We start from the raw sequence: 14,346 nt of genomic DNA on the forward strand, positions 1-14,346 counted from the left end.
CCCCCTCCCTGCTCGCAGCAGGAAGCCTCGTTGGCAGACCTGCTTAGCAGCTGTTACAGGAACGGTAATTTCGTGCAGCCTCTTGTCCGCTGTTGTGGTAAATAACAGATAATGACATTTCCAGTCTGTGGTGTGGCTCGGCGCCACGCACCTTGCCAGCTGCGCCCCACAGGCCCTGGGGCCTCGCCGCCCTCCCTACTACCCGCAGCTCTGCCACAGTGTGTCCCCCAGCTGTTTGCTGATCACTGACCTCGGCTTGTCCTGGGTCCCCGTGGGAGAGCCCCGGGCAGCCGTCCTGCTGAGGGGGAACCCAGGGAGAAGGAGAAGCCGGGTCCCCACCCCCACCCCTATCCCAGCTCCTTTAAGCCCAGGCCTCAAAAACAAGAATCAGGCCTTGATAAGAGGCCGCGCAGGCCTTGGGTACGGCGGTCGAGGCCCCGCTGTGGACGCCTGTGTCCCACAGGAGTTAGTGCCCAGCTCCACTTCCTGGTCCGGCTTCCTGCTGAGGTGCACCCTAGCAGACAGCGGTAATGGCCACCCATGAGGGAGACCGGCTGGAGCTCCTGGCTCCTGGCTTAGTCTGGCCCAGCCCTGGCTCTTGGGGGATGAGGCAGCAAACTGAAGATATGCATTCATATTTCTCTCTCTCTCTCTCTCCCTCCCCCTCCTTCCCTTCCTCCCTCCTTCTCCCCCTCCCCCTTCCAAATAAAAACAAGTGAACGAAGGAGAGCAGCAAGCCAGCGAGCGTCTCAGGGTTCTTCAGGCCTCTCCTCTCCAGACTCTTGCCTCACCCCTGGTGTTCCCTGCTCTGGTGGGAGAGAGCTTTTTCCCAGGGGTACAAATGGAGAAACTGAGGCTGAGAGGGGCTGTGACCTGCCAGGCCTCCCAGAGACCCCGCTGCCAGGAGCCCCACGAGGCACAGGCAGGAGCATAGTTGGCACCCTCCAGGAACCGAAGCTGAGGCCCAGCGCGCTGGCCCAGGCGTGGAGGTGGGGCTGCTGAGCCATGGCATGGCCCCCACCAGGCATCACAGGAGGGGTTTCGATTGTTCTCCAGCTCCTTCTCGTTCCTCTTACTCATCTCGCTCAGGCGGCCGTCCCTGGCTGTCTCCTCAGCCCTGTGTGGGCAGCACCTGGTCCCGTCCCTGCCCCGAGCACAGGCCCACAGCTGCCTGCAGGCTCCCTCAGACCTGTGCTCTGCACTAAGGCGACTGTGCATGGGGCCCTCTGAACACCCTGCCCAGCGCCCTCAGGTGGGCGCCTGGAGTGAGACCGAGGTGTTCCGCCTCTTGTTTGAGTGTCCATCATCAGATGTGCCGGCTTCTGCGGACCCTCCTCTGAGGTTCTGATCCGAAAGTCCCTCTCTGTCCCTTTTACCTCCCCGGCTCCTGTGGAAACCTCATTGCCCCCACTCCCCCCGTGTCATTGCGGCCAAAGTGGCTCAGGCCACTCCTGTTCCTCGTGCCTGGACAGGGGTATGCCCAGGACCAGAAGGAGTGACCAGAGGCAGGGGCCTCCCCAGCCAGCCTGGCAGCTTCCTGTCTGACTTGATTCCCTGGGCAGACACGCGCACAGCGAGACAGGAGTGCAGAGGTGAGCCACAGCCGTGTCCGAGCCGTGGTTTCGTGCTGCGCGTTCTGTGAATACCAATAATGGACAGCAGCCGCGCCGCCTTCGCCAGCCCTCCCCTGCTCCCAGGACGCAGCGGCAGCTGGTTGCTCGGAAGCATAGGGCACGGAGGAGGTGTTTAGAGCGAGCCCTCGGGGCTGGTGTTGTGGCATAGCAGGTGAAGCTGCCGCCTGTGATACTGGCCTCCTGTATGGGTGCTGGTTCAAGTCCCGGATGTTCCACTTCCAATCCAGCTCCCTACTGATGCACCTGGGAAAACAGTGGAAGATGGCCCAAGTGGTTGGACCCTGCACCCGTGTGGGAGACCTGGAAGCAGCTCCTGGCTCCTGGCTTTGGATCGGTGCATTTGGGAGTGAAGCAGCAGATGGAGGGTCTCTCTCTGTCTCTGTCTCTGTCTCTGTCTCTATCTCTTTTTCTCTCTCCCTGTAACTCTTTCAAAGAAATAAATCTTAAATAAAACAAAAAAGAAGAAGCAAGCCTGAAATCAGCAGGAAACAGTAGTACTTGCTTTTAGCTGGGAGAGGCAGCCAGGGAGCTGGCACAGACCTGGGGTGTGCCGGTGGCTCCTCCAGGGGAGGAGAAAGGCCTGCCCAGTGGTGGCAGTGCAGCCCTGGGGTGGACTGGACAGAGAGGGGAGCCCCAGTCTGGCTGGGCAATTTCACCGGGCTGCCAGCAGCCAGGCGAGCAGAGAGCGTCAGGCTCCCTGGTAGGGCAGTGGGTGGAAGCATGGAGAGCCTGTCTCAGCCCGGGCAGTAGACAGCTGAGCTCCCCGAGGCCGTGCGTCCCAGGGCCCTGGGGCCTCCGTGTTGGCTCGTGGTTGGGGCAGAGGCTGGCTCTGCTGGCCTTGGCCTCATATAATGAATGAGAGGAGGGGCCTGGCTATGCCCTCCCCCTCAGACACTGCGGGGCCTGACCGGGGCAGCGGGCGCCCACAGTGGAGGCTCAGGAAGAGTTCCCCACAGCATCAGATCCCTCGGTTACCAGGCAGTATTGGAGTCCGTATGCAGTGCCTGTGAACGCCACATGAGATTCTGCAGGCGCCGGCTCGCGTGGAGCCTGGGGTGGCATCGGTCCCATGGAGTGCGTAAATGTTGATGACGCGGATGGCTAACCACATTCCAGGCGCTCACTGCTGCCGGCCAGCAGGGCAGGGTCCATGCGTTCCGTCTGTGGCAGCAACGCCATTTCCAGCCCCTGCCCTGCCGGCCCCCCAGGCTAAGCCCCAGGAACCTCATCAAGGGATGGATCTGAGTGGTCAGTGGCCTGGTGACGCTGGCAGGGCGGGGTGGGGGGGCATGGGCCTGACTTTTCACTTGGCCGCAGCCCCCAGGGGAGCACGTCCTGCCTCTCGCCTGGCCGTGCCTTCAGCAGAAATGCAGGTCTGATCACAGAACCAAGCGGGCCGTAATTTCCCGCCGTGTCCAGCTTCCTTTGAACAGGAATCCTGCCCATGGGTTTACCTGGCCCTGCTTGGTTGGCGCCGCCCCTGTAGACACCCCCGTGGGTCGCATGGGCCTCTGCGGGGCTCCAACACAGACAGCGGAGCTCCGGCCTCAGTCATTTCTCTGTGACTCTCGCTCCCTCTCATTCCGTAGACTGCTGCAGTGTCATTTTTGTCAAGTTTTCTACTTCTGTCATCATCGTCCGTGACACTAAAAACACAGTAACCTCTTTCCTTTTGCAGATAGGATCTCTACGGGTGGGCGCTGTGCTGCAGCGGGAAAGCCGCCACTTGGGATGCACACGTCCCACATCAGAGCACCCAGGGTCAATCCTGCTCCTCGCTTTGACCCAGCTTCCTGCTCCTGGGCACCCTGGCAGCTTGAGGATTGGGGCCCCTGCCACCCACAGGGAGACCTGGGTGGAATTTCCAGCTCCTGGCTTGGGCCTGGCCCAGCCCCAGATACTATAGTCATTTGGGCTCTCTCTCTGTCACTCTGCCTTTCAAATAACAAATAAACTTAGAGTTGAGTTTTTATTTTTACTTATTTTAAATAGTTAGAGGGAAAGAGAGAGAGAGGTCTGCCATCCACTGGTTCACTCCCCAAATGGCCTCAATGGCCAGAATTAGGCCAAGCCAAAGCCAGGAACCAAGAGCTTCTCCCAGGTCTCCCATGTGGGTGCTGGGGCCCGAGCACTTGGGCCATCTTCTGCTGCCTCCTCACGCACATTAACAGGGAGCTGGATTGGAAATGGAGCAGCCAGGACCCAAACCAGTGCCCTTAAGGGATGCCGGCATCACGGGCAGCGGCTTAACCCAAGAACCCTGGCGCCAGCTCCAGAAGAGTTGCTTCTAGCGTGAGGAACTCGGTGTGCGGCGAAGTCCACGCTGAGCCTGTGCTGAGGCCGTTGTCACTCCCCCCACCCCCGATGGGGGTGCACAGACCACCCTTCCGTACACACCCCTCTCTGATGCAGAACAGCTCGCCTGCCAGCCTCGGGGCTGCCGGGTGATGACCTCCAGGCCGCGGGCGCTCTCCAGAGAGCCCTGTGCTGTGCGTCCTCAGAACCCCCAGAAAGGGCCTTCAGTGTCTTCCTGGCCTTGGGGCACCAGCTGTCCTAATTTTTCTAAGTGTTTGTTTATTTGTGTTTGTAAGGCAAAACAACAGAAAGAGAGAGACACACAGCGAGATCATCCATCTGCTGGTTCACTCCTCAGATGGCCCCAACAGCCAGAGCAGGGCCAGGCAGAAGCCAGGAGCCTGGCACATCAGCGGTTTTCAGTGTTTGGTTCTGTAGCATGGTGTGGCGTCTTCCGGGCTCCTTGTGCAGAGCGACGAGCACGGGTCCGTCGTGTTGGGCCGGCTGCACCCCAGCAGCGGTGCCTTCTGAGATAAATGATGACCCCGAGGCCCTCGGGCCCGACGAGTGGGGTGGGGTCGATTGCCAGATTGCTGGGTGGTCCCAGACCCGTCTTCCCCGAGACACTGTGTGTCTGCTCGCAGGGCAGAGTTGACCCCTGCCCCAGGCCGACACGGAGCCCCCTCTGTCCTCTCAAGTCGTGGAGCTCGGCAGGATTCTGCGTGAAGTGGGTCAGGCCTGGACGTAAGGTGCCTCACGCACCTGTGGTTGCACTGTCGGTCTTGGCCGTGGCCAGGGCTCCGTGGAGCTGAGGCCTAACTGAAGTGGCCGGGTTAGGAGGACGCTGAGCAGGGCACCTGCTGACACCTTGGAGTGAGTCTGCCTCGTCAGCTTAATGCAAACGGTGTTGGTTTGTGTATCCTGCAGACACAGGCCCTGGGAACAGGAAGGTGAGCCTGGCCTCTGCCCCCATGGAGCTGACAGCCTCGTGGCTGAAGTGACAGGAGTCCCATAGCCACACGCCCGAGGGTAAAGCCACAGCCCCCGACAGTGGGAGAGCAGAGGCAAGAGCCTGGTACCACACAAGCGCCAGTGGGGCGAGAAGTCAGGGAAGGCTCCCTGGAAGAAGTGGTGCTTTTGCTGAGGTCTGCAGGGTGCAGGGGTTAATGAGGAGACAGTGCGGCCCAGTGCATCCCAGATGCAGGGAGCAGCGTGTGCAACGGTGCTGGGGCGGAGGCAGAGCAGGAAGCAGGGCCTGAAGGAGTCCCAAAGGGTGGGGAGCAAGGTGGGGGAGCAGGGGAGACCGGAGGGAGCCGAGGCTGGCGGGCAGGCCTGGCACACCTGGGAGGGGAACAGATCTCTGTCCTGCAGCAGGGAGCCTCGGAAGGGGCCGAAGCTGGCAGGATGGGGGAGGTGGCGCGATTAGATTTGCACGTTGAAAATTTACAGTCTGGCTGCCGTGCGGGGAACCAGCTGGAGGCCGGCCCAGGTGGGGGTGGGCAGAGCTGCCCATGACGGGGTACAGGCCAGGCACGGGCCGTGGCAGTGTAGATCGGGAAGGGCTGATGGAGGGGAGCTGGTGGATGTAGACAGTCTGGAGTCCTGGGAGACGGATTATTTGGGCGGGGGCGATGGGGGAGGCGTGGCTGTGCGAGTGATGGATGCTGGGGTCCCTTGCTGGGACGGATGTGCTGCCTGCTCTTTGCTGTCCCCTGTGCTTGCTTGCTTCTCGCCCCGTGTACTGGCGAGGACACAAGGCCCAGAGAAGGGAAGTGCCACGTCCAGGGCAGCCCTCGGCCCCATGCCTGTGTCCTTCCTGTGGCCAGGGTTAGCGAGGAGACGGTGTGGCCCCGTGTGTGCGGCGCAACATGTGCAGCACACCCTGCCCGGGGTTGGCAAAGGGTGCATGGAGGACTGGCACGGAGTGAGAGAGCACGCACGGCTGGAGGCCTGGGCTGCCTCGCTCCCGCTCTGAGTCAGCCCTCAGGCTTGGCTTGCTTTGCTCAGTGCTCAGGCGCAGGTCCAGGCTGCAGAGTGCAGGCGGCTGGAGCAGGTGTTTGGCGCAGGGGTAAAGATGCCGCCTGGGACGCCCGCATCCCATCTCCCAGCGCCTGGTTTGAGTCCCCCTGCTTCCAATCCAGCTTCTCGCTAATGTGTACCCTGGGAGGCAGCAGGTGCTGTCTCATGGACTTGGGTCCCTGCCACATATGTGGGTGAGCTGATTGCGTTCTGGGCTCCTGCCTGTTATGGGCATTTGGGGAGTGAGCCAACAGCAGGGGAGAGATCTGTTCGTCTCTGAAGAAGTGTGGGGCTTCCATGGCCAGGAAGCTAGTGCTTGGTTGGCCAGGTCAGTTCCCCTGGAGGGAAGCCCATCCCAAGCATGAAAACCAGCGGCCACGCCTGGCTCCCAGGGCTGCCCCGCGGCACGTCGTGCAGAGCCGCGTTGGCACCGAGACACAGCAGAGGCTGGCTCACGTGTCCTGGCTCTCCCAGGCCTTGTTAAGTACCACCTGCTTAATTTGCTGTGCTGATCCTGGAAACAGAGCGGGCCCATCAGGGACAGGCTGGTTCCTCTCTTACTGATTTGAGACTTAATAGAGCAGCGATTGTGAATCACTGCAAGTGGAGGCGGGCTCTGCCCGGGGCCCGTGCCAGCCCATCGCGTGCCAGTGCGTGAAGATGCCCGAGAGGTGACAAGAACTGACCATGGCCTGGAAACAGGCTGTGTGCAGTCCAGGCTGTGTGTGTGTCCTGCTGTGCCCTTCCCTCCCCCACAGCACCCCACAGGGCAAGGAGTGGGTGGGGACATTCAGGAAAGCCCTCCCCCGCAACCTGAGGTAGGATCAGAGTGGTTTGCTCCCCACCTGGCCAGCTGCAGCCCTTGTTGGGGCCGGGGAGCAGGCAGCACTGGCCCCTCTGCTGGGGCAGGTAGGTTGGTCCCAGCCCAAGCAGGAACGGGGCTCCCGTCCCTCTCTCGCACCTCGCAGCCCAGACTGGAGCTTGCCCCCTGCCCTGGCCCCAGCTGGGCGGCTCTGTGCCCTGGCAGCCGTGTGTGGAAGACAGGACGGAGTTCGGGTACGCACCCTCCCTGCCCCCAGCGTCGGTTGTCCTCATCCTCCGAGACCCGCTCAGCTGTCCTGCAGTGCAGTTCTGCAGGGGTGAGCGTCAAGTGACTGCCGGGTGCACAGAGGCCTGGCTCCTGTCCTGCCCGTCCGTGTCCCCCAATGTGGACTGCGCTCCACGTGGGTGGTGAGCACGTGGGGTGGTGCCTCACGATGGTCAGGGGCAAGCAGGGGTCGGTACAGGGGACTGACGTGGGCAAGTGCATGAGCCCGTGGTCTGGCTGCAGCAGCCGTGCCGGGAGTGCTGGGTGCCGGCTGGAAGCACAGAGCGAGTCGGGAGTGCTGGGCTCGCAGCCCAGGGCCCTCCTGCCGGCAGAGCTAGCGCAGGGGTGAAAATGCTCTGGGAGTCTTCCTGCTGTCCGCCAGGGTGGCTGCCAACCGCGGGGGGTGGGGGCACCGAGGACCTGAGCTGCTTGCTCTAGTGACTCATTATTACTCAGTTCAGTGCCCGTCCTGGCCGGCGGCTACCGTATTCCACAGCACAGGTCTAGAGGAGAATCAGGCGAGGGTCAAGACCGCGGTGCAAGGGGGTGTCGCTGGAGACAGCCGTGACGGACAGTCGGTGTCGGTAGCTGTGCGTGAGCATCTCAGGATCCTCAGAGCAGCCCCGGCAGGTCGGGTGATGGGCGTGGCGGTGAAGACCCCACCAGGGACTCCTACATCCCATGTTCGAGCCCCAGCTCTGCTCCTGATTTAGCTTCTTGCTCGTGCACCCGGGGAGACAGCAGTGATGGTTCAAGTACCTGGGGTCTCTGCCACCCAGGTGGGAGACTCAGGTTGAGCTCTGGGCTCCTGACCTGGCCTGGCCTGGCCTAGCCCCAGCTGTTGCCAGCATTCGGGGAGCAAACCAGCAGATGGGAGTTCTTTCTCTGTCTCTCTCTTTGCCTCTCAAATACATAAGTAATTTTTTAAAAGATGTATTATTTAGTTTGAAATTAAGAGTTCTAGAGAGAGAAGGAGAGACATGGGGAGAGAGAGGGAGAGAATGAATCGTCGCTCAATTGCATATCCACTGGTCCACTCCCCAGGTGGCCGCAACAGCCAGGGCTGGACCAGCCTGAAGCCAGGAGCTTCATTCTGGTCTCCCGTGTGGGCAACAAGGATCCAGGCACTTGGGCCATCTGCTGCTGCTTTTCCCAGGCCACTGGCAGGAAGCTGGATCAGAAGTAGAGCAGCCAGAACTCAAACCAGCACCCATATGGGATGCTGGCAGGGCAGGCGGTGGATTTACCAGCTATACCACAATGCTGACCCCAGTAAATAATTTTTAGAGACACAGAAAATCTATTTAGAAAAACGTTGGAGGATAAACATTATTATCCCATTTTACAGATGGGAACATCTGAGGCTTAGGGTAGCTCTGGCTTCCCCCAAAGCTAGCACCCAGCACCATGCCATGCTGCCTCTGCACGAGCCACGAGCATCCTTCCAGGAACCTAAAACCTGTGACAGGGTGCAGGAAGGCTGGAGGTGGAGCCCCTGGAGGCCTCCAGGGCCAAGATGGATGATGTTGCGCCCATTTCCAGGGCTCCAGTGTGCAAGAGCGGAGAGAGACGCCTGATGCTGGTCAGGGGCTGCATGGACAGAGCGTATGTGTCTTGTGAGCCCTCACTTCCAGTGGGGTGGTATTTTAGGGCCTGTGGGCATGAATTAGGGTTAAAGATATGACAGTGGAGCCCCCAGGAGGAGGAGACCAGATCTCCCAACTCTACCCTGCAGGATGGAAGGGGCCCTCACCAGCACCCAGCAGTGCTGGCGCCCTGGGTGGGCCTTCGGGGCCTCCAGAGCTGTGGGCTTCCCCGCCTGGTCCTGGGTACTTTCGTTAGGGCAGCTGAGTGACCACGACAGGGCCGAGGCTGCACTGTGCCCAGAGCTGCGTTCCGAGGGAGGGCAGCCAGGGCCAGGCTGTGGGAAGCCAGCGGGGGTCAGTGGGGAGGCGGGGCCCCGGGCTCCCTGCCTGTTCTGGAGACCTGTCCTCCTCCTAGAGCCCATGTCGGGCAGCGGGTGAGCCCTTGCCTGCTGCTCTCACGTTTCCAAAGAGCCTGTCCCAGTTCCTGCTGTGTCGCCTTCTCTGCCCACTCACTGGAGCGCCTGAGTGAAGCCTGCCCCCTGCAGAGCCGTGGGTGCCAGCTTGGCACCTGGGCAAGGAGGGCGGGACTGGCTCTCCTGAAGCAGGGAGAGGCTCTGCTTTGTCACTGACTGGCCACCTCGCATGCTCTGTGAGGTCTCCGACCCCCCCCCCCAGCTCTGTCACCCACCTGCTTGTGTTTTGTTGCTGGGGCCACCGTTCCTGGCCTTGTAACTGCTCGGCAAACAGTAGTCATGGGTATTTTATTCCCTCCTTGCTCCCAAGACCTTGGGTCCCCTTTGGCAGCCCTGGGAGGGGCAAGCCGTCCCAAGCCCCATAAGTGCAGCAGGGCAATTCACCTCTCTTGGGGCCCTGTACCCCTGCTCGCTGCTGCACACGCCCCATGGGTATGTGGGGCAGTAGGGATCAGCCGGGAGGCACAGCCGACTGGCCTCGGCACCCCTGCCCTCCTACCTGCTGGACCCTGGGATGGGAGGCACATGTTGGAAGGCCCAGCCGGTGCCATGCATGGGCCGATGCGGCAGATCCCGTCCTCGAGGCAGCACTGGGGGTGCGAGGAGAAGGGGCAGGCTCCAGATCGCATCAGGGATGGCAGCTTAGGGCTACAGCTCCCCAGGAGCTCCTTTCTAGAAATGATCCCAGACCTACGACCGGCACAGAGCTCAGAGGGCATGGATGGCACCCAGGGGACCTTCCCCAGATGTGCTGGACCTTCAGAGACCCCAGGCCTGGGGCCTTCAGCAGAGCCGGGCTGGGACCCCAGTCATGCCTGGGCCTCGCCGGCAGCCTGGGACAGGAACTTGCAGCAGGTGCCGCTTTGCTTTGGAGCAATAAATGAGCAGTGACATTTCGCACACCTGAGCCTTGGGCGGCAGCCAGTCCTCTCACCCCACGAAGGCTTCGCAGCTTCCCTTGCGTGCAAGCCAGCCGCCCCATCAGGCTGCTGACACCACGCTTTGGGAAGCCAGACTGGTGACGTTTCTCTCGCCGGGAGAGCTCCTTGCTCTGTTGGCAGCCTGCAGAAAAGGCCAAACGACTGCGCCAGCCTTCCCCTCCCCACAGGGACAGGTGGCCCCGAGGCCAGCTCTGAGCCCCTGGGGAGGTGACGCGTGGCTGAGTCAGGCTGCACCTGGGGAAGCTGAGACCCAGGCTCAGCCCCAACAAACCCATGTCCGCCACCCGCGTTTCCCGTGGCTCGCCCTGCGCTGCTTGCTGCAGTGCCTGCTGGGGAAGGAAAACGGTGTTTAAGCTGCGAGCTGCTCCAGCCCCGTGGAAGGCACAACGATCCCGCCGTTTCTGAAGCCGCAGAGGAGACGCTGTCACAGCTCTGGCGTCAGCCCCGGGCCGGCCTTATCCACTGTGCTGGCCGTGGCCCCGGGGAAATGGGTCCAGTGCTGCCGTACTAGGGCTTCAGAGAGCGGTCGTTAAGCGAGGAGCTCGTCATAAAGCCAGTGCTCAGGCAGTTGCCCGGTGTCTTCCAGCCTGTCACATATGCTTTTTAAGGATTTATTTATTTATTTGAAAGAGTTACAGAGAGGCAGAGAGAGAGAGGTCTTCCATCTGCTGGTTCACTCCTCAGATGGCCGCAACGGCCGGAGCTGTGCCAATCTGAAGCCAGGAGCCAGGAGCTTCTTCCAGATCTCCCATGCAGGTGCAGGGGCCCAAGGACTTGGGCCATCTTTTACTGCTTTCCCAGGTCATAGCAGAGAGCTGGATTGGAAGTGGAGCAGCTGGGACTCGAACTAGCGCCCATATGGGATGCCAGCACTTCAGGCAGCGGCTTTACCTGCCACACCACAGCACTGGCCTCGTGAGCCTGTTTTTAGAAATGGATTTATTGACTCTGGTCTCCACATGGAGACCTGGAAGCTCTTGGCTCCTGGCTTCAGATCAGCGCAGCTCCAGCCATTGTGGCCAATTAGGGAGCGAACCAGCGGATAAAGACCTCTCTCTCTCTCTGCCTCTCCTTCTCTCTGTGTTTAACTCTAACTTTCAAATAAATAAATCTAAAAAAATTATTTATTCATTTGAAAGGCAGAGTTATAGAGAGGCAGAGGAAGAAAGAAAGAGGTCTTCCATCCACTGGTTCACTCCCCCAGATGGCTTCAGTGGACAGAGCTGAGCCAGGAGCATCTTCCACATCTTCCACAAGGGTACAGGAGCCCAACCACTTGGGCCATCCTCCGCTGCTTTCCCAGGCACGTTAGCAGGGAGCTGGATTGGAAGTGAGGCAGCCAGGACTCAAACCAGCACTCATGGAATGCTGATGCTACAGTCAGTGGCTTTATCCACTATGCCACAGTTCCAGCCCCTACATGTAAGCTTATTTTTTCAAAAAGATTTATGTGTTCATTTTGAAGGTAGAATTACAGACAGAGGGGAGATACAAAGAGAGAGGGAGAGACAGAAAGAGAGATCTTCTATCCACTGTTTCACTCCTTAAATGACCGTAATGGCCAGAGCTGAGCCATGCTGAAGCCAGGACCCAGGAGCTTCTTCTGCGTCTACCACGTGCACATGGGTGCAGGGCCCAAGCACTTGGGCCAGCCTCCACTGCTTTCCCAGGGAAAGCTTTCCAGTAGGGAGCTGGATCGGAAGTGGAGCAACTGAGACTTGAACCAGCTCTCACATGGCATGCTGGTGCTGCAGGTGGTAGCTTAACCTGCTGCACCACCACACTGACCCCACGTGTCAGCTTTTTGTGTGGATATATACAAGTGCTGATTGACATGATTTCCTGCCTGCATTTCCAAGTGGCTATGCTCAGGCTGTTTAACATTCCATGTGTGTCTAGAACTTTCCTTGAGATCAGGTGTTGGGGTTGTTTCCAGTTCTTTGCTGTTGATAATAAAGAGCAGCTTTGACTCTCAGCACGTGTTTCTGGTGTGGTCTCGATAGAGCATCACAGGGTGGGAGAGGAGACTGCAGTTCAGCGCCTTGTTCTCAGATCCCTCATAGCCCACAGCCAGCCGGGGCATCCTCGGGCCTCTGTGTCTCTGGTGTGGCCCCAAACCTCTGCACCAAAGCAACAGCCACGCCCTGGGAAGACAGCCAGGCATCCTGGGGTTGCCATCGTCCCTGCCACTGAGCCAAGGAGGAGGTGGCCGATGTGTTTATACCCTGTGTGCTCTCTCTTGTAGAAAGTCTGCACGAAGTGTGGGATCGAGACCTGCCCGGGCCAGAAGCGGCCCCTGTGGCTGTGTAAGATCTGCAGTGAGCAGAGAGAGGTAGGTCCTCCAGCCAGGGCTGGGGGGAATCGGCATGCATGGTGGGAGGGACAGCCTGCTGGCTTGCTCATCAGCCCCTGCATCGGGGGCTACAGGTGCTGGTTGTGTACCCGGGGGTCTGTGGTAGGGGCAAGGAGCCCCTCCCACTGTGCATGCGTGTGGGTGGTGTTGGCAGGGACTGTCGGTAGGAGCTGCCCCAGGTGAGTGTCCACTTGTGGCCACTGCTGCCGCAAGGGCCTCTGACAGCAGCCTCGGGGGGGAGACGCTATCCTTACCCCCTTCCCTGGCAGGGAAGTGGAGACGCAGCGGTTGAGTGCCTGTGGACACGGAGTGAGTAGGGGGCAGCTGGGAATGGAGCCGCCGTCTGCTTCTCTGTAATTCTTGTTCTGACCCCGCTCCGTGGGCTGAGGTGAGGCTCAGAGTGGACTCGAGTAGCAGCAGATGGGGGCCGCCCCTGCCCCAGACTGGGCTTTCCTCCCCACACCAGGCTTGGCGGGGAGCCCGACGAGCAGGGGCAGGCAGGCGGCGTCCTCCATGGGAAGGCCAGGTTGGGGTGGAGGGCCTGGGTGTGGGGAACCTGCCCCCCGCTGCCCGCTGCCCGCTGCAGACTTCCGCGTCCATCGTGCCTTGCCGGGGCACAGCTTCAGTCTGAGTTTTGGAAAACCCATGAACACTGCTCTTCTGCCATTCACCTCTCCCCTGCCAGAAGGCACACGTGGCTCCCGGCTGCAGCCCATGGCACTTCCTGTGTGGAGTCTCTGGTGCTACCTTGCACTTCGCCCCATCTGTGTGAGGTGCTCTCCACGTCTCCCTCGCCTGCCTTTCCCTTGGGCGTTTGCAATGTGGGTCTGTGAGTTCCTCTCCAGAGGAAGTCCGTCTCGTTCCCTCCCCACCTGTCGCCTCCCACTCCACTCTCCTGGCTGCCCGGCTTTGCAGCTGCCTCTGCTGGGTCCCCTAGGACAGAGCCAGGTGTCCCCGGTCTGTCCTTGGTACTGATGGATCATCCCTGAGCCAGTCCCCCTTGCTGTGGCCGCCTGGCCTGGCGCTGCCCTGTGTGCTGCTGCCAGCTGTCCTCTCAGCTTCGGGCTCACCCTCGCGCCAGCTGTGGGCGGCCCTCTGCTCCCTTCAGCCTCCTGTCTGTCATGGGTGGGAAACACCTTGTCAGCATCACTTACTTTTTAAAAGATTCGTTCACTTATTTGAAAGGCAGAGTTACAGAGAAAGGGCAAGACAGAGAGAATCTTCCATCTGCTTGTTCACTCCCCTAAGTGGCTACAAAGGCTGAAGCCAGGAGCCCGGAACTACATCCGGGTTCCCATGTGGGTGCAGAGGCCCAAGTGCTTAGGCCAGCCTCTGCTGCTCTCCCAGGTCATTAGCAGGGAGCTGAATGGCAAGTGGAGCAGCCGGGACTTGAACCGGCGCCCATAAGGAATGCCGGCACTGCAGGCGGCCACCTAACCCACTGCACCACCGCGCCAACCCCACCAGCCTCATTGTGAGTGACTGGCTCTAGGCCCCATCTCCCAGAGGGCACCTCAGGCCCCTGTGCCTTGGAAGACCAGTTGAACACCTGCTTCTGGCCTCAGAGCTCAGCCAGCTGGGCCGTCAGCCCCTCAAGCCCATGAATACCTTGGCTTTCTGCTCCACTGAGACCTGCAATCTGGCTTTGGTGCATAGATAAATTTGCTTGTTTTAAAAACATTTTCATCTGTCACTGCTGTCTTTGCCACACGGCTGGCGGCAGGTGGGACCTCTGCTTTTCCTGGAAGTTCCTCACCCGGCATCTGGCCGCAGAGGTGGTAAACCCCCCCTGCCAGGGTGGCCGTGAGGACACAGCAGTGTCCGCAGGAGAGCGGGGTACCCTCAGCAGGAGAGCTCCCCTTCCTGCCCAGCCAGGCATGTCCCCTCTGACTGAGGCCCCTCCCATTTTCAGGGGGCCCCTTTTAACCTGCAGTATGTGTGAGAGAGGCAGTTGCTTA

At 60.4% G+C, this 14,346-nt stretch overlaps 1 protein-coding gene across 7 annotated transcripts in view; it reads left to right on the top strand.

The window, feature by feature from the left end:
• The window catches only part of RPH3AL (rabphilin 3A like (without C2 domains)), a 129,296-nt gene that overhangs the window by 67,960 nt on the left and 46,990 nt on the right, over positions 1–14,346 (top strand). For all 7 annotated transcript variants that reach the window (XM_002719053.5, XM_070061175.1, XM_070061180.1 and 4 more), the window contains exon 5: positions 12,281–12,367. In XM_002719053.5, coding sequence (XP_002719099.1) covers positions 12,281–12,367 — 87 coding nt within the window. The remainder of the gene's footprint in view (positions 1–12,280; positions 12,368–14,346) is intronic.

The sequence above is a fragment of the Oryctolagus cuniculus genome, chromosome 17 (assembly GCF_964237555.1).
Source record: "Oryctolagus cuniculus chromosome 17, mOryCun1.1, whole genome shotgun sequence".
Classification (NCBI taxonomy): domain Eukaryota; kingdom Metazoa; phylum Chordata; class Mammalia; order Lagomorpha; family Leporidae; genus Oryctolagus; species Oryctolagus cuniculus.